This window comes from Sinocyclocheilus anshuiensis, unplaced genomic scaffold (assembly GCF_001515605.1).
Source record: "Sinocyclocheilus anshuiensis isolate Anshui unplaced genomic scaffold, SAMN03320099.WGS_v1.1 scaffold941, whole genome shotgun sequence".
Taxonomy (NCBI): domain Eukaryota; kingdom Metazoa; phylum Chordata; class Actinopteri; order Cypriniformes; family Cyprinidae; genus Sinocyclocheilus; species Sinocyclocheilus anshuiensis.
In genome coordinates this window covers 907,942-927,920 of record NW_015555791.1, presented here as the reverse complement: position 1 = coordinate 927,920, position 19,979 = coordinate 907,942, and the positions used below count along the sequence as shown (strand labels likewise).

General features: G+C 35.3%; 1 protein-coding gene across 3 annotated transcripts; it reads right to left on the bottom strand.

Annotated features, from left to right (window-relative positions):
• Positions 1-2,463: 2,463 nt before the first annotated feature.
• Positions 2,464-19,975, bottom strand: parvb (parvin, beta). Of its 3 annotated transcripts, XM_016468965.1 has the most exons (14): positions 19,606-19,975; positions 18,478-18,600; positions 10,054-10,143; positions 8,182-8,252; positions 7,549-7,651; positions 7,280-7,420; positions 5,795-5,910; positions 5,650-5,711; positions 5,510-5,529; positions 4,764-4,825; positions 4,609-4,677; positions 4,429-4,530; positions 3,049-3,121; positions 2,464-2,799 (listed from the first exon to the last, which is right to left on the bottom strand). In XM_016468965.1, the coding sequence occupies exons 2-14, from the start codon at positions 18,584-18,586 to the stop codon at positions 2,723-2,725; spliced, it is 1,095 nt and encodes a 364-aa protein (XP_016324451.1). In that variant the 5' UTR covers positions 18,587-18,600; positions 19,606-19,975; the 3' UTR covers positions 2,464-2,722. The 3 variants fall into 3 exon arrangements, with proteins under 3 accessions (XP_016324451.1, XP_016324450.1, XP_016324452.1); XM_016468964.1 differs by lacking the exon at positions 19,606-19,975 and having other exon boundaries at positions 18,478-18,848; XM_016468966.1 differs by lacking the exons at positions 18,478-18,600; positions 19,606-19,975 and adding an exon at positions 12,545-12,762.
• Between the last annotated feature and the right edge of the window lie 4 nt (positions 19,976-19,979).

Genomic DNA, 19,979 nt, shown 5'->3' with positions numbered 1-19,979 from the left:
TCACACAGTGCAGCAAACACACACAGGACCCTCTAACAAGGCTGTACTGTACAGGGGTCTAAACATGATATTTGAGACAGTAACAGACAATAACGTTCACTAGCAAACAACCAAATAGTGATATGATGTTTCCTCTCTTCAAATAACACGCTCCAGGTTTGAGAGCAACAATTGCATATATTTTCCACTCTCTCTGACTGTGATGGAGAGAACGCCTCCCTTTGACTAGAAAAACCAGAGGTAATTTGGGCCAGAGGGTTACCATGGTTACTATCCCAATGAATTCCCCCATTAAACGCAAGTTTGAATCCAGAACAAACAACTGAAAAAAGACCCTCAAAGGTGCATCTGAAAACAACAGGATTATTTAGCTTCAGACTAGACTCACCCATCTGTGGATGTGTTTACATTCTGCGTCATCCTGAGAGATACAGTCATACTGGAAACTACGGTTTGCGTAGGCCCCAAAGAAATGAGAATGGTGTTTGCCCATGCAAAACTGTTGTTACGCAGTTGCAAAGGTGTTCTGAGTGTCCTTACATGATGCTGAGTGGTTGCATAGGAGTTAGGTGTTTGCTAGAGTTTTGCTATGCGGTTGCTTGAGTGTTGTAAGTTGGTTGCCAGGGTATTGCTGTAGGGTCCCTTATGAGTTCTGATTGGATTTTAGAGAGGTTAAAACAACATAGTTGCTATGCAGTTGATAAGACAGTCTAATAACCACTTACACTCAATCAGTGATTGCTTCAGTGTTCTGGGTGGTTACCAAGGTACTGTTATTCAGTTGCTGACAGTTAGGTCCAAAAATTAGGCACTTGTAATGATAGATTATATTACATTTTAAAATACTCGTAATCAGACTACAGTTACCTTTTTATTGATAACTTGATTACATATTTTTGATTCATTATTTATTGATTCTGCCTAATTCTTCTTTTTCATCTTTTTAAAAAAGCCTACTGCTTATATACATTCAGAAAGTTATCCAGTTTTGTGGATATTCACACAAAGACCAGTCACTATGGCTTTAATTACACAGAGCAAGACTACTGGATTTACAAAAATCATTTCAACTTTAAGAAGTGTTTTCTCAAAATTTCAACATGGCATCAATTGAAGTATTATTCAGTGGGTTATTATGACATATCAATGTCTTTAGAAGGCTTTTTGTCTTTCGAACACATTAAAATGCACAAATTCAAGTTTATTTTGTCTCATTTATATGTAATGCAGAGATTCACAAACTTTTTTTTGTCAGCCGAACCTCGTTCACCTAATATATTTATCTGAAGTACCCCTGAGATTTTAAGGTAATAAGTTAACTAACTAACTAACTAATTAACTAACACATTTGCATGTTCACGGTTCTCTGACGTTGGATAATGGTCACGTGACATGCAGGTAAACATATTAAATCTTTTTTGTATGTGCTTTAGTTTGATTGTTGTTATTTTAAAATGGTTTATTTTAGTTTTACATTTTTATAATTTAATTAATATAAGCTTTTCAATAAATTCACGAGCCCCCTGCAGTTCCTTCATGAACTCCAATTTAGGAAACCTTGATGTAAAGGGATATTTAATGCACTTCATTTTGTTAATAACAACAAATGAAATATATTTTCCTCTTTTATTTTTACATCAATATGGGAAAAGATTATCCTATTTAAATCAATGTGATATAAAGTTAGGTCAAAAGTAATCTAAAATTAATCAAAGTAGTCTGATTTTATTACCTAAAATGTGTAATGTAATGGATTACGTTAATACTACATTTTTTTGTCATGTAATTTGTAATCAATTTGCGTCCCAAAGAAATCTACCCAGCACTGGTTGCTGAGGTCTTCTGGATGGTTTCTAGGGAGTTGCTATGTAATTTCTTGGGTTTCGTAGGTTGTTGGCAGGACATTACGTGGGTGTTCAGACTGATTGGTAATTTGTTGCTAGAGTGGTTGCTTATTGGTCCAAGTCAAGCGAACCCCCAATATTCTATAGTAAGACATCGTTGAGCCCCATAATTTGAATCATTAATGTCTCCAGCACGAACACAAAAAGTTACGTGTCAACCTTTAATGTACGTATATCATCTGGAAGCTGTAAATTTGTAACACTAAGTGTGAGCAACACTAATAGTGATGCTTCATGTAGCAAACAGCACTAAATAAATTAAAGGTACAGTGTAAGTCTGTCATAATGAATCACACTAAATGAATCTTTAAACCTGTGTGAGACACATGAACATTTATACAGACCAAGGTTTTTAAGCATGAATAATTCTGTGTATGAAAACTGTTTATTTTAATTTAAAAAAACTCTATAAATTCATTTTTTGAGACCATCAAGAGTCAAAATGTCAAAATGAATTAATTCCAGCATGTAGAAAGTACTTGTTTATTTGAAATATTTACAGTATTTCTATTAGAATAAAATACACAGTGCATCCCAGCACAAAAAGTCATTCAATTAATGAATGACTTTTTAATGAAGTAGTGCTTAAAGCAATGCCAGGCCTCGTTTGCGTAAGTCAAATGCGAGAAAAATAAAATATTTGAATGAGCTGCTACACTGACGCATCATTAAGGCTGAATACATTCGATTCTGGGCATAAATAAGCCAAATAATACAAAATATTGCATTCTTACATACAAAAGTAACACCAGGGATGTGTGTGCATGTGTGAGCGCAGAGTGAGGCATGTAGCGACTTTCCTCGGATCGCTTTCAGTGCTACTCTGAGTTCTTGTAGTTGGTGAAAAGGTTGTAAAGCACCCTGAGTGTTGACTTCAGATTCAAGTTCACCACGTCTGCAGGACACAAACAACATAATCACTGTTAAACAGACAGAGGCTTGAATATGTTAACTGTCATTGTGAAGGAAAACAGTATGTTTAGGGAGAAGTAGTGTGCTGCATCAACTGAAGAACATCTCCATCTAGTGGATAATGTGGGTAACATTATGAAACAGATGCAGACAATGAGCTGGTCTGTTATGATGTCTAAAGGTTGTGTATATAACGCTGATGTAATATTCATGGCACTGATTTTTCTGGTACCTTCTGGTCTCGCTTTGGGTTTCTGTAATCCACCATCTTGCATGAGCTCAAAAGCAAATGAGACATTATGCACCTACAAGACAGAAAAACACTCTAGCAATCCTTTTCATAGTAATTAGTACAAAACCAGTTTTAAATGTTATAAAATAGAAAAGCTCAAGTAATTGTGAGTTTAATGCCATAAGAATTCCATAACGTCCACATAATCAGACTTAAGAAGTCCGCATCAGACCACATCAAACCGCATTAGATTAGACCACAGACTTGTTGAGCAGTATTCACAATGTAATCAGACTGGTTTGATGTAGACTTTAGTCTAATGTGGTTTGATGTAGTGTGATGTGGATTCATAAAGTCTGACAGGGTATGATGCAGTATAATGAGGTTTTTAAAAACAAACCAGACTTCATCAAACCACATCAGACTCTGTCAGACTTAATGATTGCACATTAGACTCAAGTCTACATCAAACCGTATCAGACATCATAAATACTAATTGTCTGATGTGGACTTGTTTAGTCTAAAGTGTTATGATGTAGTCTGATGTGGATTCATAATGTCTGACAGAGTATGATGCATTTCTAATAAGGCATTTGAAAACAAACCTGACCTCATCAAACAGTATAATGCAGTATAATGAGGTTTTTAAAAACAAACCAGACTTCATCAAACCACATCAGACCCTGTCAGACATAATGATGGCACATTACACTCAAGTCCACATCAGATCATATCAGACTTCCTAAACACTATTCATCTGATGTGAAATTGTTGGAATTGATGTGGTCTGATATGGTCTGAACAGTATTCATGAAGTCTGATTGGTTCTGACGAGGTCTGATGTGGTCTAGCATGGTGTTGTTTGATATAGTCTGATGTGGATTCATGAAGTCTGACAAGGTTTTCATGAATCCACATGAGATATCTGAAAACAAATCAAACCGCATCAGATACTGTTAGAATTAATGAGTCTATCTTAGACTTAACAAGTCCACATCAAACTATATCAGACCCAATCAAACTTTATAAATACTATTCATCTAATGTGGACTCATTGAGACTGATGTGGTCTGAGTGTGATGTCACCTGAAGAGATTCATGAAATCTGATAAGGTCTGATAATGGTTTGATGTGGATTTGAGTCTGATGTGGTCTGAAATTGTGTATTTTAGTCTGATGTGGACTTATGAAGTCTAGACAGGGTCTGATGTGGTTTGATGAGGTATTTAATAAATACTAATCAGACCTCATCAAACTACATCAAATCCTGAGTCTAATCAAGCTCCATTAGACTACATTAGACCCTAACAGAACAAATCAGTCCTCTTTAGACCACATCAGACCTTACCAGTCCACACTAGACCACTGTGGCACACTTACCTTCTGTTCGAAGCTTTCAGGCGTGAGGTAGAAGTTGTACAGCGGCACAAAGTAATTTTCTAACAATCCCATCAGTAACACCAGATAGACACCATCTGCAAACTTCACACACACATGAAGAGGTTTCTGAGCGGTTTAGATCTACAGATCTGTGTGAGAGTTAACAGATAAAGTTCATACCTGTGATTCCAGCTCCGTCACCTCCAGGTTCAGTTTGTTCAAGTGTGTATTCACAAATGTAATCAGCGACTAAAGAAACAGACATTCAATGTTCATTTTTGTATAATCGGTACCATTGCACAGAAATTCTTGTCGCATAAAAAACCGGTCCTTACTGTTTTCACTACATTCAGTTTGTCAGGTGCATGATCCAGTAAGGTGTCAAAAGCATCACGTTCTGCAAATGACAACAAATTAAATAGTTTTTGACCATTTTTCCCAGACTAATAAAAAAAAACAGATGAACCATCATAATGTACTTGTGGGAAATACAGCTAAAACTAGTTCCTGATGTTCACTGATTTTATAGGTTCTACTTGAATAAACCACCTAGGACCAGTATGGAAACCCATTTCCGCCACTGAATAAAAAATAAAAAAAGTTCATTGCTACTTTTTATCTCACAATTCTGACTTTTTTTCTCATAATTGCGTGATACAAACTCGCAATTCTGACTTTTTTCTTTATATCACACAATTCTGAGAGAAAAAGTCATAATTGCGAGAAAAAAGTCAGAATTGCGAGATATAAACTCGCAATTGCGAAAAAAAGTCAGAATTGTGAGTTTGTATCTCGCAATTCTGACTTTTTTCTCGCAATTCTGACTTTTTCTCTCAGAATTGTGTGATATAAAGAAAAAAGTCAGAATTGCGAGTTTGTATCTCGCAATTCTGACTTTTTTCTCGCAATTCTGACGCAATAGCCTTTTTTTTTTTTTTATTCAGTGGCAGAAACGGGCTTCCATAGACCAGCAATGAGCCAGCTCCAATTTTTTTAAAACTAGACCTCTGTATGACCTGGATTTTCCAGCAGCTTATTGATTCTTAAGGAAAAACATGAAAATGTGTATGAAAATACTTGCCTGATCTTCCAATCATCATTCTGTTGGAAACAGTGAACGCACAAGTCAGCATCAGACCACACACTCAACTACAAAAGCCTACATTTCTGTTATAATCATCTTTCACCACTAGATGGCCACATTGGAGCATCTTATCTTACTCTGTTGTGGTACTTGTGAGATGTTTGGTCACATGAGCAGTCTGCAGGATTCCCTCCTTTTTCTGAGACAAACACAAACCTTTGTAATTAGGGTGAAGATATTTGATATAATGTTCAATTTCACACTTAAATAAACCCAGCATACCTTGACCACGATCACCTTGACGGACACATGCTCAGGTAAGCGGATGGGTGCCGCGTAGTAGATGGCCAGTGCCAGCAGCAGGTACACGATGGACACCAGGTTCTTAGAGTGGATTGCTGAAGATAAGACAGACTTAACATCAACAATACAATTGAGAACACATTTCTTTATTTTTGATCATATATTTAAAAATGAATTTAATTAAAAATAAAAAATGTTCTCAAGTTTACTGTCTCTTGTGCACAACTTAGAGCATGTTACATGGAATAATAAATATATACATATATGTTTGTTTTAATAATATTTAATTAATAGCTTTTTATAATATTTTATTTTAGTTACAATTTTAGTCATTTTAAGACGTGATTTTGTCATTAATAGTAGTAGTACATTATTACTTAGGTTCATTTTTATTTATTTTTATTTTTCAGTTTTAGTTTTTATTTATTTGTAGTTAGTTATATATACACATTTATATTTGTGTTCATAATATTTAATTTAACCATTAAGAATAGGTAAATGTCATGTTGTATTGCATTATTTATACTATTGTCATTTGTATTCATATTTGGAATTCACTTTTGTTTTTACATTTGTTCCCTTATTATATTTGTTTCCTAATATTTCAGTCAACCAATAAGAATGGGGAAAAAAGCCATGTGGTTTTAGCATGATTTATTAGTAGTAGTAGTAAATATACTCAATTTTCATTTCATTTTAGTTTGTTTTGTCATTAGTATTAGTTTTTTTTAATAGTACTATTTAGGTTTTGTTTATTTTTATTACCGTTTCAGGTTTAGTTTTTATTTATTTTCATTTAGTAATTTTGGTGCTTAAACTTATTTCAGTTAGTTGCTCATTTTATTTTATTTGAGATTTATTAACAAAAATGTTTTTAATAGTTTTAGTTTTAGGCAATGATGATAACTCGGATACATTTTTAGTCATTCTTATTATTGGTTGAATTGTTCCTTTAAAGGAACACTCCACTATTTTTGAAAAAAACAATGCGCAATGATATTACGCAGCGCCTGAAAATAGGCTTATTGGAAGTTACCTAGCTGGGGACTATTTTCAGGCGCTGCGTAATATCATTGCGCCTGCTGCACTCATGGTACGGCAGCAAAGTTCCTTGATTATTACGCCGGAATGAGAGTATAGTTCCTAGCCATATCGGCCTAAAAAATCGCAACTTTTCATTTTCCGTCAGTCTTAGTACACGATGTAACTACAGAAGAGTCAAGTTTTAAATAGGAAAAATATAGAAACTCTTTGGTCATTTTTGAGCGAGATGCTAACGGTCTAATCAGATTCAATGATCTATGCTAAGCTAAGCTAAAAGTGCTACCGCCAGACCCGGAGATCGGCTGAATGGATTCGTAAACAGTAAAACTCAACTGTTTAACTCTAGGGGAGTTGGAAAATGAGCCTATTTTCAAAAATCGTGGAGTGTTCCTTTAAATGCGAGTGTGTTTAAGTGCTCACAGTCGACACTCCACTCCGTGTTCCAGTCCAGCGGTCTGAGAACTCCATTAACAGCCTCTAGAACCGTCTGCAGTTTCTGCTTCTGTCCGATCTCTGACTGCGTCACCTCTGCCACATTCAGCTTATGACCCGACAGCTTCTCTGAAGGACACGACACACAGAACACAGAGCATCCTCACTGCACTGAAAACACCACAGAAAAAGACCAAACAGAAGATCAACTCGAGAATAAGAACGGAAAAGATCTTTGTCTTAAGTCTTTCTCTCACCGAACAGTTTCTGCAGCACCTGTCCATCATACAGATCTTCCTCAAGGTCTTTCACGATGATTCGGTCCTCCTCCAGTTCACTGTTGATCCAGTCAATGAGAACCTGAGAGGAAGAGTTTGTATCATAGAAAATGGGTCAGTGAGTAGAATGGTAACTATGCAAAATGGGCGTGGCTTAGTGGGCCAGATGTTCACTCTAAATTGGTCAAGTGTGATAGGTTTTTATTATCATGTTTTTTTTCAGCACTGATTAGAATGGACCAATAACAATCACTGGTGATTTCTGTTAAGTTTTTATCATTTAATCTTCAACATTTTTGCCCCATGTTTATGCTCTACAGTCTGGGCCTAGGCAGTGTTGTTATTGTTAACTAAAATTAAAATGATTAAAAACGTATAATTTATTGGGTTAATTAAAATAAAGCTTTAATAAATTAAATATAAATATGTAATATATAGTTGAGGAAAGAGGAAAGATGACCAGGTGTAATAACACAGCTAAAACTCCAAACATACTTTAATGTCAAATTTAAAGTGGTGTTATTGTCTTTATCTGCCATTTCTTTTTTTTTCCCTTTCCACAGACTTTACTCTGAAATGTTCATCCAAGCTTTCAGAAAAGGTGTTTTCTACCTTCTGGAGGTCTTTAAAATTGAGGTCTTCTCTGGAAGTGGGGTCTAGAATGGTCCTCTCTGCATTTTCTTCTGCAAAAATCAAGGAAGAAAGAAAAAAACTGAAGAACTGTCTTGGGTGTGGGTGCATTTCACCATCTGTCTGACTCAGAAATCAGGGTAAGTAAGAGACATGGCGCAAACGATCATGGAGCTTCCACACCCAACGATACCACAAAACTTAGTTTAGGAGTTCTTAGTAATGCATTGCTTAAAGGGGTCCTATTATGCTCTTTTACAAAGTCTTGATTTTGTTTTGGGGGTGTACCAGAACAGGCTCTCATACTAGGTTGTTCGAAAAACACATAATTTTTCACATATTTTACATTACAACACCTCTCTCCCCAGTCTGGCATGAACGGGTCCAATAGTTCCTGTATCAAATGAAGGCCCGCCTTCTGAAATACGAAATGTGCTGTGATTGGTTAGCTGGGCCAGTGTGTGCTGTGATTGGCTCACTCGGCGCCTGGTCGGGAAATGTCATGCCCCTTACCATAGCCACCTGCGAGCTTCAGTGTAAATATTGCGTCAAAATCAAATCAATTTGAGCGCGATTTAAACCCAGATGATTGTAACCACTCTAAGTTTGTCTGCCTTGGGAAGGCTAGCGTGTCTCCGACATAGTGATAACACTTTAATTCTCTAGTGCAGCTCAACCAGGTCTCGTCCAATTCTGATATCACAAATCCCGGAAAATATGCGTTGTAGTCCAAACGAGTCGTTCGTTGTAGTTTTTGAAAATTGATTTCTGTTAAATAAAATGTCTCCTTTTGAAGTGGACTTTGAACTTTGTAACTTTGCAGATCTTTTTTATGCTCAAACAGCAACATTACAGACTAACTAAAGTTGAAAAAGTGAAAAACCATAATAGTACCCCTTTAAGTGCCAGCTTTGTCTCAGATGTTTTCTCTTTAAATTCATAACTAAGAGAACAAAAACAGACAAAAATGAACATTTGCTGAAAATGTACTCACCCTCAGGCTATCCAAAATGTAGATGAGTTTGTTACTTCATCAGATTTGGAGAAATTTAGCATTACAGTAAATGGGTGCCGTCAGAATGAGAGTCCAAACAGCTGATAAAAACATCACAATAATCCACAAGTGATCCACACCACTTCAGTCCACCAGTTAATGTCTTGCAAAGCAAAAAGCTGCATGTTTACAAGAAACAAATCCATTATAAAGATGTTTTGAACTAGTTGCTTCCAGCTAAAATACAAGTCCTCTGAATCAGGAGAGAAATACGCACAGATAAAGCACCATTTACAAGTGAAAATACTTGGGATTACTTGTGGATTATTGTGATGTTTTTATCAGCTGTTTGAACTCTCATTCTGACGGCCCCCATTCACTGTAGCGCATCCATTGGTGAGCAAGTGATGTAATGCTATACATTTCTCCAAATCTGATGAAGAAACAAACTCATCTACATCTTATATGGCCTGAGGGCGAGTACATTTTCAGCAGATTTCCATTTTTGATGAAAACACAATCAGTAATACCTCACTGTGATTTTTTAAAAGCTTGTAAAAAAGTGTCTAAATGGGACTACAGAGGTTGTTGGGGACATTAAACATCCAAACATGTAAACTCATCTACTCACTAGTCACTTTCACAACCTTGTTGTGTTTATAATCTTGCTTTTGCAAACTATTCTAACTTAAGCTTTCAGGAAAAGAAAAAAATAAAGATTGAATTATTTTCTGCATTAATCTGAGTGATGCTAATTTACAGATATACAGCATCACAACAGCTCTCTATTCTTAGTGACATCTAGTGGAGGAGTCAGACATTACATTGATTTTAATGGATGATAAGAAGCCAAATGTTACCAAGCAGCGTGTCCTCAGGGAGCAGCTCTGGGCCGGCGTACAGGAGGGGGGCGTTGATGGCATTCTTACCGTCTTCCTGAAGGTCACTCACTATGAAGACAAAAGAAGACGAATAAAGCATCATAAGCATCATATTTTCTGGAACATGTACCATGATAATACTATTGAAGTACATTGGAATATATGAATAATTCAATACCATGGTAAATATCAATGTACCAAGGCACACAGTAAGGGTTCTTCATGTTTGTCTGCATTGTTTCAGGAAAACATCTATGATGAGCAGAGCGGCTAATATCGCATAACTCGCTGCTATTGCTAAATCAATACCAGAAGCTCACTGCTGTTTCAATTAACTGATTAGTGTGAAGTGATTAATCAGCTGAGACTCTCTCTCTTCCTCTGTCAGATTATTACAGTTCATTTATAATGTGACTTGATGTCTCGTTCTATGGAAAACAGCCTCAGTTTAGTGCACTTCCTCTAAAACGCAAATAGTCATCAGGGTCAAATCCAAACACCAGAAATAGTTCCTCCTGTATGCTACACACCCACACCATCAGCAAAGACGCATTGAATGTATCAAAAGTGACAGTAAAGGCATTTATAATGTTGCAAAAGATTTCTTTTTTAAATAAATTCTGTTCTTGTGAACTTTCCATTCATAAAAGCATCCTAAAAAAAAAAGTATCAGTTTCCACAAAAATATTAAACAGCTAAAACAATGTTTTCAACATTGACAATCATAATACGAATGTTTCTTAAAGAAGCATATTAGAGTTTTATTCGGAGAATAAAACTGTTTGCAAGCTACACATATATTTCATTATATTATTTAATGCCATCAAACGCCTTTTGGAGGCTCTTAAAAGTGTGAAATGAACTTATGTTCTTCATTTTGACATTACAAATAAGGATAGAAAGCTGAAATCAAATTACATACTGTACTTACAAAAAACTATCATTTGAGACAGTGTTATTTTAGTATCAGTGATATACTATTATAGTTTTATTAATATTTGAATTTAGATTTTATTTTCATATTTTCTGTTTTCATTTCCACTTCAGTTACATTTTTAATATAGTTGTTAGGACTTCAAGTTAAACTAAATGAAAAAGAGAAATGTTGCTTTGGCTAGCTGAAATAAAATAAGTTGAAGTTATATGTTTAACTTACACTCTAAAAAATGCTGGGTTAAATATAACCCAGCGCTGGGTTAAAAAGGGACAAACCCAGCTATTGGGTTGTTTTGACCCAGCGGTTGTGTTCAAAACAACCCAACCGCTGGGTCAAAACAACCCAATAGATGGGTCAAAACAACCCAATAGCTGGGTTTGTCCCTTTTTAACCCAGCGCTGGGTTATATTTAACCCAGCATTGTTTAGAGTGTAGTTACATGGAACTTATTTTATTTCAGCTAGTTGCCAAAGCAACATTTCTCATTTTCATTTAGTTGGAAAAAATATATAAAATAACAATAATGATACAATAGAAGTCAATGGGGACCAGAAATGGTCCTGTTTGGTTACCAACAGGTTTGGAACAACTTTAGGGTGAGTAAATGATGACAGAATTTTCATTTTTGATGAAGATGAATAAGAATGGTAACAGATTACTTTTTTGTGCTGTTAACGGTACAGTCGGGGGGAGGGGGGGAAATGACTTTAGAAGGATAGACAGATTCATTCATGTTTTCAGGGGTCTGTCCTCAGCCCCCCATGTAAGCGGAGACGCACTCATATAAACATTTAAGGTCCAGAGGGACAGTTTCACATAGACAGTTCTTCATCCACCCTGCAGATCTACACAGAGCATGCAGCATCTCGCGCCCAGTCTGCATTTCCTGCAAGATTACACTTCTACTTTTCATCATAATTGTGCATTTCCCCTCTAGGGCACCATGAAACATGGAGCATGCCTCATTTTCTTAGGATTACAGTTCCGTTTAGGTTTCACGTATACAGAGAATAATTCTTTAGAAACAGAAGCTATTTATAGTAATCAATGCTAATATTGTGTATTAAATACTACACCATAATAAATATATACATACTGACTACATATATTCACAAACAAATGCATTTTGATTTATATTAAGTACTGTATATATGTTTTTTTTTTAAATATTGTTAATTAATTTAATTAAGAGCGATTGCATTATTTAACCATGCTTTTAAATGAAAAACAGCATAAAATAGCCATGTACTGATTGTTAACCATAGTGAACATGCATACACTGTACAGGTTCTTGTGCACCAAACAGACCTGCTATTATTATTACTTAACACAATCATACCCTATATTATAAATACTATAATATTTTATAATAATGTTTCAGTGTATGACTGCAAAAGCATGTGTATTCATACATAAATATATTTAATTTTATATCAAATATTTAACATGTAAATCTAACATGACAACGTACATCTGCATTCATTTAATTAAGATCTATTAAACTGCTGCACTATAAAACAGCCCAAAGTCTACCTTGCTTTCTTTTCTTCGTTCCACACAGTAGACCAGCCATGTCCCGTTAAACAGCGCTGAATCCTGCTAATGTCCTGCAGTGAGTCTCGGTGGCGAGTGTGCGTGTGTGCGTGTGTGTGTGTGTGTGTGTGTGTGGGAGGCCGCCAGTGTGGCTACAGCAGTCGCACCCGCGTCATCACGTGTTATTTCTGTCCCTTTGAAACCCCCCACCCTCACTGCTCCTGTTTCAATGAGGACGAGACTCTGCTCTACACTCTGCTCTTATAGAGTTTTACAATATTGTACATCTGTCTTGAATTTTTTTCTCCAACACAATAAACTGTTATTTTTTGTCTTAATATTCTGTACTATTCTATTCTATAATGAATTAGACCATCCAATTTTTCAGGCAACACATGAAATCAATTCATTAATCTTTAAAGATTTTCATATTTTACATTTGTATTCTATTCTATATTCAAGTTATTCTGCAACACACAAAATCTTTATGATCTTTGAAAAATTCCAGATCTTTAATGTCTATTGTCTAATTGATTCTATTTTGTTACATCCTATTCGATTCTGGATTAATTATTCAAGTTTTTCTGCTACGCATTAAATCTTCATGGCTCTTTGAATATTTCCAGATCTTAAATGTCTGTTGTCTAATTTATTATTTTCTATTCCATTCTATTCTATTCTGGATTAAATATTCAAGTTTTTCTGCAATACATGAAATCTTCATGGCTCTTTGAATATTTCCAGATCTTAAATGTCTGTTGTCAAATGATTCTATTCTATTCTATTCTATTCTATATTCAAGTTCTTTTGCAGCACATTAAATCTTCATGGATCCTCAGCTATTTCCAGATCTTAGATGTCTGTTTTTTTAATTGATTCTATTCTATTCTATCAACAGATTAGATATTCAAGTTTTCTGCAACACACAAAATCTACATAGATCTTCAGAGATTTCCAGATCTTAGATGTCTTTGGTCTCATTTATTGTATTCTATTGGATTAGATGGATTCTATTCTAATGGATCAGTGTGTTGTCTAATTAAATCTATTATATTCCAGATTAAATATTCAAGTATTCCTGCAACACATGTAATCTTCATGGATCTTCAAAATTGTCCAGATCTTAAATGTGTGTTATCTAATTCTATTCCATTCTATTCTATTCTATTATGGGTTAAATATTCAAGTTTTTCTGTAACACATGAAATCTTCATGGATCTTCAAAGATTTCCAGATTTTAGATGCGTGTTGTATAATTCTATTCTGTTCTATTCTATTCTATTCTAAAATTGATTAAATATTTAAGGTCACTGAGACATTTAGATTATTGATTTTTGTTATATATTAACAGTTCTGATGAATTAAATTATTAATTTATTTTAATGACAAGTCATTTTCAGGAAGTCATCGATGTGCTCTCAAAGCTAATTTCTCACGTTCAAATCAATTAGTAAAAAGCTGCTGATCAGCGAGTGCAGTGGCTACACAGACACGACACAACAAACACTTCCCTGAGAAATCAATACACACTCACTGTGGTGTTTGTCAGCGGTGTGTGTGTGTGTGTGTGTGTGTCTGTCTGTACGGCTTGGGGAAAGTTATTCATTACAAAGCTGACAAAAATAACAGTCCGGTCAGAGGAATGGAGCTGCTCTTAAATATAGCAGCACTTATTTGTGGGATCATTGGGATGCTGGAGTGGGAAATGAATGCCAGATGAGTAACACAGTTCAGATGTAAAGAAGATGATTGTGTCATGTCAACCAAACTTCCTGCATTACACACAGTCCACAGTTAGTCTCCATATTAGACACTGTCTGTCATTAATCTCTGGATTATATGCTGTCAGTCATGTGTACCAGATAACCTTAATAAACATTAATATTCATTTCAAAATATGAATATGACAAAATATGAACGTTTTGTGCCAATCCTATTTCAATGTTGTTTCAGGGATAAGCTAGTTTGACAAGACCAATATATGTGAAAATTAACATAATGAAATACTTTTTTTTTTTTAAAGGGTCACTTAAGTATTTGTTGTTGGAAACACTGAACCATTATTACAGTTTGAGCAGAACATTTCTCAAAAGATGCATACAAATTTTTTTTTTTTATTATATAATGAAAAAATATATATTTGAATCTCAATAAAATCTAGGCTACGTTTATGAATAACTTTTTTTTTCTATATGGACCATTAAATGAAGTGTTTTTTAATTTCTAAAAAGTATAACGTTAAGTATTATCTGAGAATACTGAGCTGTGATGATAACCAACCAATTAACATAAGAGGAAAAAATGCTCCTTAGGAAATACTATGACCATTTCATAACCTTCACCATAACTTTTTATATTCATAAACACATCCTTTCATCATCCTGATTAGTGTATTAACACTGACGTAGCTGAAAGGTATTTTAGGAGCTGAAAACTATCCATGGTGACAAACTAGACTTAAAGCTATTTTTAACACAGCTACACTTCACCTCAGAGAGCTACACACAAACACAGATAAACATCACTGATGCTCAATGTACAAACATAGACAGGAGTGAAACTTACTGACATCCATGTTCCTCAAAGCTTTGAACTCGTCTAAGGACACTTGGAGGCAGCAACAGCCAGATCTCTCAGTATCACTCATACACACACAATAATATGCAAGTCAAAATCCTGACACACAAACATACACTCACACATCCTCATATATATCAGAGGGCTTGCTGATATCAGCTTCTGCACAGCAGGGATGGGAAATGCTGCTGTCAATCATAACAACTACTACTTTCAAAACAAACCACTCTTTCTAACAAATTTCCTCTGGGTGGCGCTATAAACGTCACATTTACTCATCTAAACAACATCACTGCTTGACTAAAGTCACTCATCTCTAAGACACTTGACCAGCAAAAACAATCAAATTTTCTACAAATTGCCATGAAAATGTATGATTGTGTTTCCTCTCAGAGTTTTCAAACTACATCCACCAATCAGCACAGTTCTGAATACAGGCCATGCAGCCTGGATACCTTAGCAACCAGCCAAATCATCCATTCAGAAAACCCTAGCAACATCCTAACACCCAGCCAGAACACCCAAGCAAACAGCCAAAGCACCCCAGCAACACCCTAACAACCATCCAGAACACCCTAACAAACAGCCAGAACACCCAAGTAAACAACCAAAACACCCTAACAACCTTCCAGAACACCCATGCAACACCCTAACAAACAGCCAAAACACCTATGTAAACATTTACATTACATTTATATTTAGTTGTTTAGCGGACACTTTTATCCAAAACGACTTACACATGAGGACAATGGAAGCAATCAAAATCAACAAAAGAGCAATGTCTCAGTTAGCTTAACGCAGTACACGTAGCAAGTTTTTTTTTTTAATTATATAATAAATAAAAAGAAAACATAGAATAGAAAAAGAATAGAGCAAGCTAGTGTTAGAGGTAGACTGTAAAAAAATCCGTAAAATTTACGGTAAAAAAACGGCAGCTGTGGTTGCCAGAATTTTACCGTAAAAAATACGGTAGCAACATTTTAGGTTTTACGGTTTTAACTTAAATTTACAGTTAAATACCGTAATTTCATTAACTGATATAATGGTAATATACCAACCTATTGAAGTACTTAAATCTGTTTTGTACCTTTGTAATACACTGATAACCACCAAATGCAGGTGGTGATGAGAAAGTCACATGATGAACCAAAGCCCATCACAAGCAGCTTTTAAATACTAACATATATAGAAGGTGCACAGTGTCATTCACACAAACACTAAACACCATCATGGTAACACACATGAAACTGAAATAATGCAATAAACATTAATTTAACAACATTAGGTGTAACACACAACCCTAATATACAAAACTGATAAGAAAAACCTAAGAAGAAACATAGTTATTTCAACAAAAAAACATCAAATTTGAAATGTAACGCAGGGAATTCTGGGAATGTCAATTTACGGTTATTCACTGTAAATTATACTTTCTTTTTTCACTTCCAAAAATGGTATACTACCGTAAAATTACATGTAAATGTCCAATACAGTTTTTCACCGTATATAGTGAGGGAATTTACCGTTAACCATTTAACAGGTTTTTACTGTAGCATTTTTACAGTCTTTTACCGTTAAATTCAGTCATTTTTTAGTGTTAAACAAGCTAGCTAGCAAGCTAGTGTTAAACAACCAAAACACCCTAGCAACACCATAACAACCTTCCAGAACACCCATGCAACATCCTAGTAACCAGCCAGAACACTCTAAACAGGCAAAAAACCCTGGCAACACCCTAACAACCAGCAAGAACACCCAAACATAATTTAGACAACCCTAGGAACACCCTAACAAAGGCCAGAACACCTTAGCAAACAGCCAAAACACCCTAGCAACACCCTAACAACTTTCCAGAACACCCATGCAACATCCTAACAACCAACCAGAACACCCTAACAAACAGCCAAAACACCCTAACAACCATCCATGCAACACACTAACAACCAGCCAAAAAATCCTGGCAACACCCTAACAACCACCCAGAACACCCAAACAACTATACAGTACACCTTAGCAACTGGCCTAGCAACAAACCCCAGCACCCATTTGAACACCATAGTAACACCCTAACAACCAAGTGTTGGGAAGGTTACTTTGGGAATGTAATAGACAAGTTACCCTATTTAAAATATAATAAGTAGTGTAACTATTTCATTTACTTTATTACAGTAATGTAACTGATTACATTTGATTACTTTTCTAAATTTCTAACAAATGTTTTCAGCTATTAATCATTTTGAAACATTTAAAGCAAGCAGGGCTAACCTCACAGCAGTACTCAGCACTGATTTCTGTCAGACTTTCAAAATCCTTCATCTCTTGAATTAAGATTGCAATAATTTAATTTTAAGGACACCTTAAAATAAAGTGTAACCTTGTAATAAAATAAAGTGTAACCATAAAGTGTAGTTACTTCCCAACACTACTAACAACCATTTAGAACACCCTGGCAGCCACTCAAAACACTACAGTATATCAACCACTTAACAAGGCAGTCACTTTAAACTACAAAACACCTTTCAAACAACTGCAAAAGTATTTAAAATTGACAAGCTCAAAATAACCGTTAGACTTTCAGCCAAAGCTTATCAGTTTATCAGGCCAGAAATTGGCTGCTACAACGGTGCTGAATACTGAACCTCTAAATAATCTATAAAGAGTCTTTGAAAGTTCCCAAAAAGGATTCTTCTGAACAAAGAGTGACTCAAGAGACTTGAACACATGCTGTCACTCCTGTGTTACTGTCTGGACAAAAACAGGACGACCACTCTGTTCCACAATGGCACACACACACGCACACACTTACACAAACACACTTTACTGTGCAGCTGTTCAAACAGATGGAGGCTGGAAGGTGTGAGTCTGATCTAAAATAGCACAAAATACCATCAAAAATGCATAGATTTTTAACTCTTTAGAGTTTGAAACAATATAAGTAAACAGAAGGACAAAGCAGTCCACCTCATTCTTATCTGAATAACCTTGAGCTCCTGACCTGGCTATTTCTGTCCTAGACAACAACACCACAGTATAACTGTCTGTGGCTTAAGTTATGCTCATATAAGAAGAGTAAATCAACAATGCTTATACAACTATCATTGCACAGTTACTTACACTAGTCTAGTAGAAATATATATATTATATATTATTTATATTAAATATTATCATTTGTATATATATATATATTTAATATAAATAATACAAGCGTTTAAATATCCTGGAACGAAAGAAGCGTTTTTATAAATTCGTGTATTGATCACGTGCAGCACCATGGACAGCGATTAAAATCAATCGTGATGTCATCTTATTATTTTCTCCGTTCCTTTGTTAAGTTGCAATATCCTGGAAAACATTACCTTCTTTAATCTTTTTGCGAACTAGCGTTCCTCCCAGTTTTCCCAGCAGCGACTCATCCTTCTTCATCTTGCCCGTCTGTCCGGATGGTTTGGTGGGGTTCGCAGCCATCTGCTCCGCTGCGGCTTCACTCACAGAAACCGAACGAGTGAGAAGAATGGAAACTAGTACTGTCTATGAGGGGTGGGGCGTAGTGGCCCGAATCTGGTCTCTGATTGGTCAGGTATGACGCGCTAAATTATTATTTTACTGTTTTAACTTTTTCTATGTATTTTCAATTCAACAGACACTACACTCACTCAGTGTCATTTATCATGTACAAAATATTGCATAGATCGGTGCTAAGGATGGGCGGCGAAGTCACGTGCCACATGTTACTTTTCTCAGCGCTGACTAATCAGTTCACCGAAAAATGATCGTTTTTTACAATTCTACATAGAATAAAGAATTTGTTTATGCTTGTTTACCGGGTATTAATAAGGATTAATATACATTATTCAGGGTAACACCATGTTATGAAATGAAAACGAGGTAAAACCAGTAATGAAAACGAGGCTGTGAGGGATACAATACAATGTATACAATTGATTGTAGTGTAGTTTAACAAGAGGCCAAAAGTTCAACTGACGAAAAAAATGTAGTCTTTCAGTAGACAAAATCTGTGTAAAACAGTTTGAAAGTTGTTAGTTTTGAAAGTTACGTGATATAGTACTTCTATACTTGTAAAGACATTGTACAAAACAAGGTAAAATTCAATATGGCGTCTGACCTGATTAAAATCTATAGATTTAGGTGAGCATAACATTATACGATAACACATATCACCAAAAAAGACAGAGAAGGCTCTAAATGCGATTCTAAATTGAGGATTCTAGCCATTCAGCGCCTCCTTGTGAATATCGATTTCAATCCAATTGGAAACAGTTATAAACTGGTAACATTTGCCACCCAGTGGGTTTGGAAAAGCATCCCATGCCAACAATACGGATCATGAAAAACAGCAAACTTTTGAAAATAGATGATAATGGTGACATATCTCTAATACTACTTGATGATAATTGTCTAATAATAACTAATGAGAAACAAAGATTCAGAAAACGAGAAGATATAACTTTGCATAGGCTACTCACCGTTTTCTCTGGGTGTGGTGAAGAATTTAACAGAAAGCAGCGCCAATAGTGATAGTGAAATATCAGCAAAAAAGTAAGTATGAGCACATTTTCACTGCAGATATATTTTGAGTCAGTCATTTATATAGTCATATCTGGAAAAGTGTTCTAACATCTTGAGCCATACCCTTAGAGTCAGTCATAGAAAGATACTGAACACACACATAACACATCCACCTAACTAAGACCTCTGTTATTACAGCATATAAAACTACATAAATCATTATTATAAGACAACTTTCTACATAAAAAAACCATTGCTCTATTTACATTTATTCATTTAGCAGATGCCTTTATCCAAATGAGGAAAACAAGTGGTTTATAATATATAATTC

Bases quoted from the DNA above. Each gene is read 5' to 3' on its own strand.
- parvb (XM_016468965.1), bottom strand. From the start codon at position 18,586: ATGGCTGCGAACCCCACCAAACCATCCGGACAGACGGGCAAGATGAAG. The intron at 5,530-5,649 runs GTAAGATAAGAT...TGTTTCCAACAG, and splicing joins CTCACAAGTACCACAACAGA to AATGATGATTGGAAGATCAG. The intron at 2,800-3,048 runs GTACCAGAAAAA...TGTGTCCTGCAG, and splicing joins ACCCAAAGCGAGACCAGAAG to ACGTGGTGAACTTGAATCTG.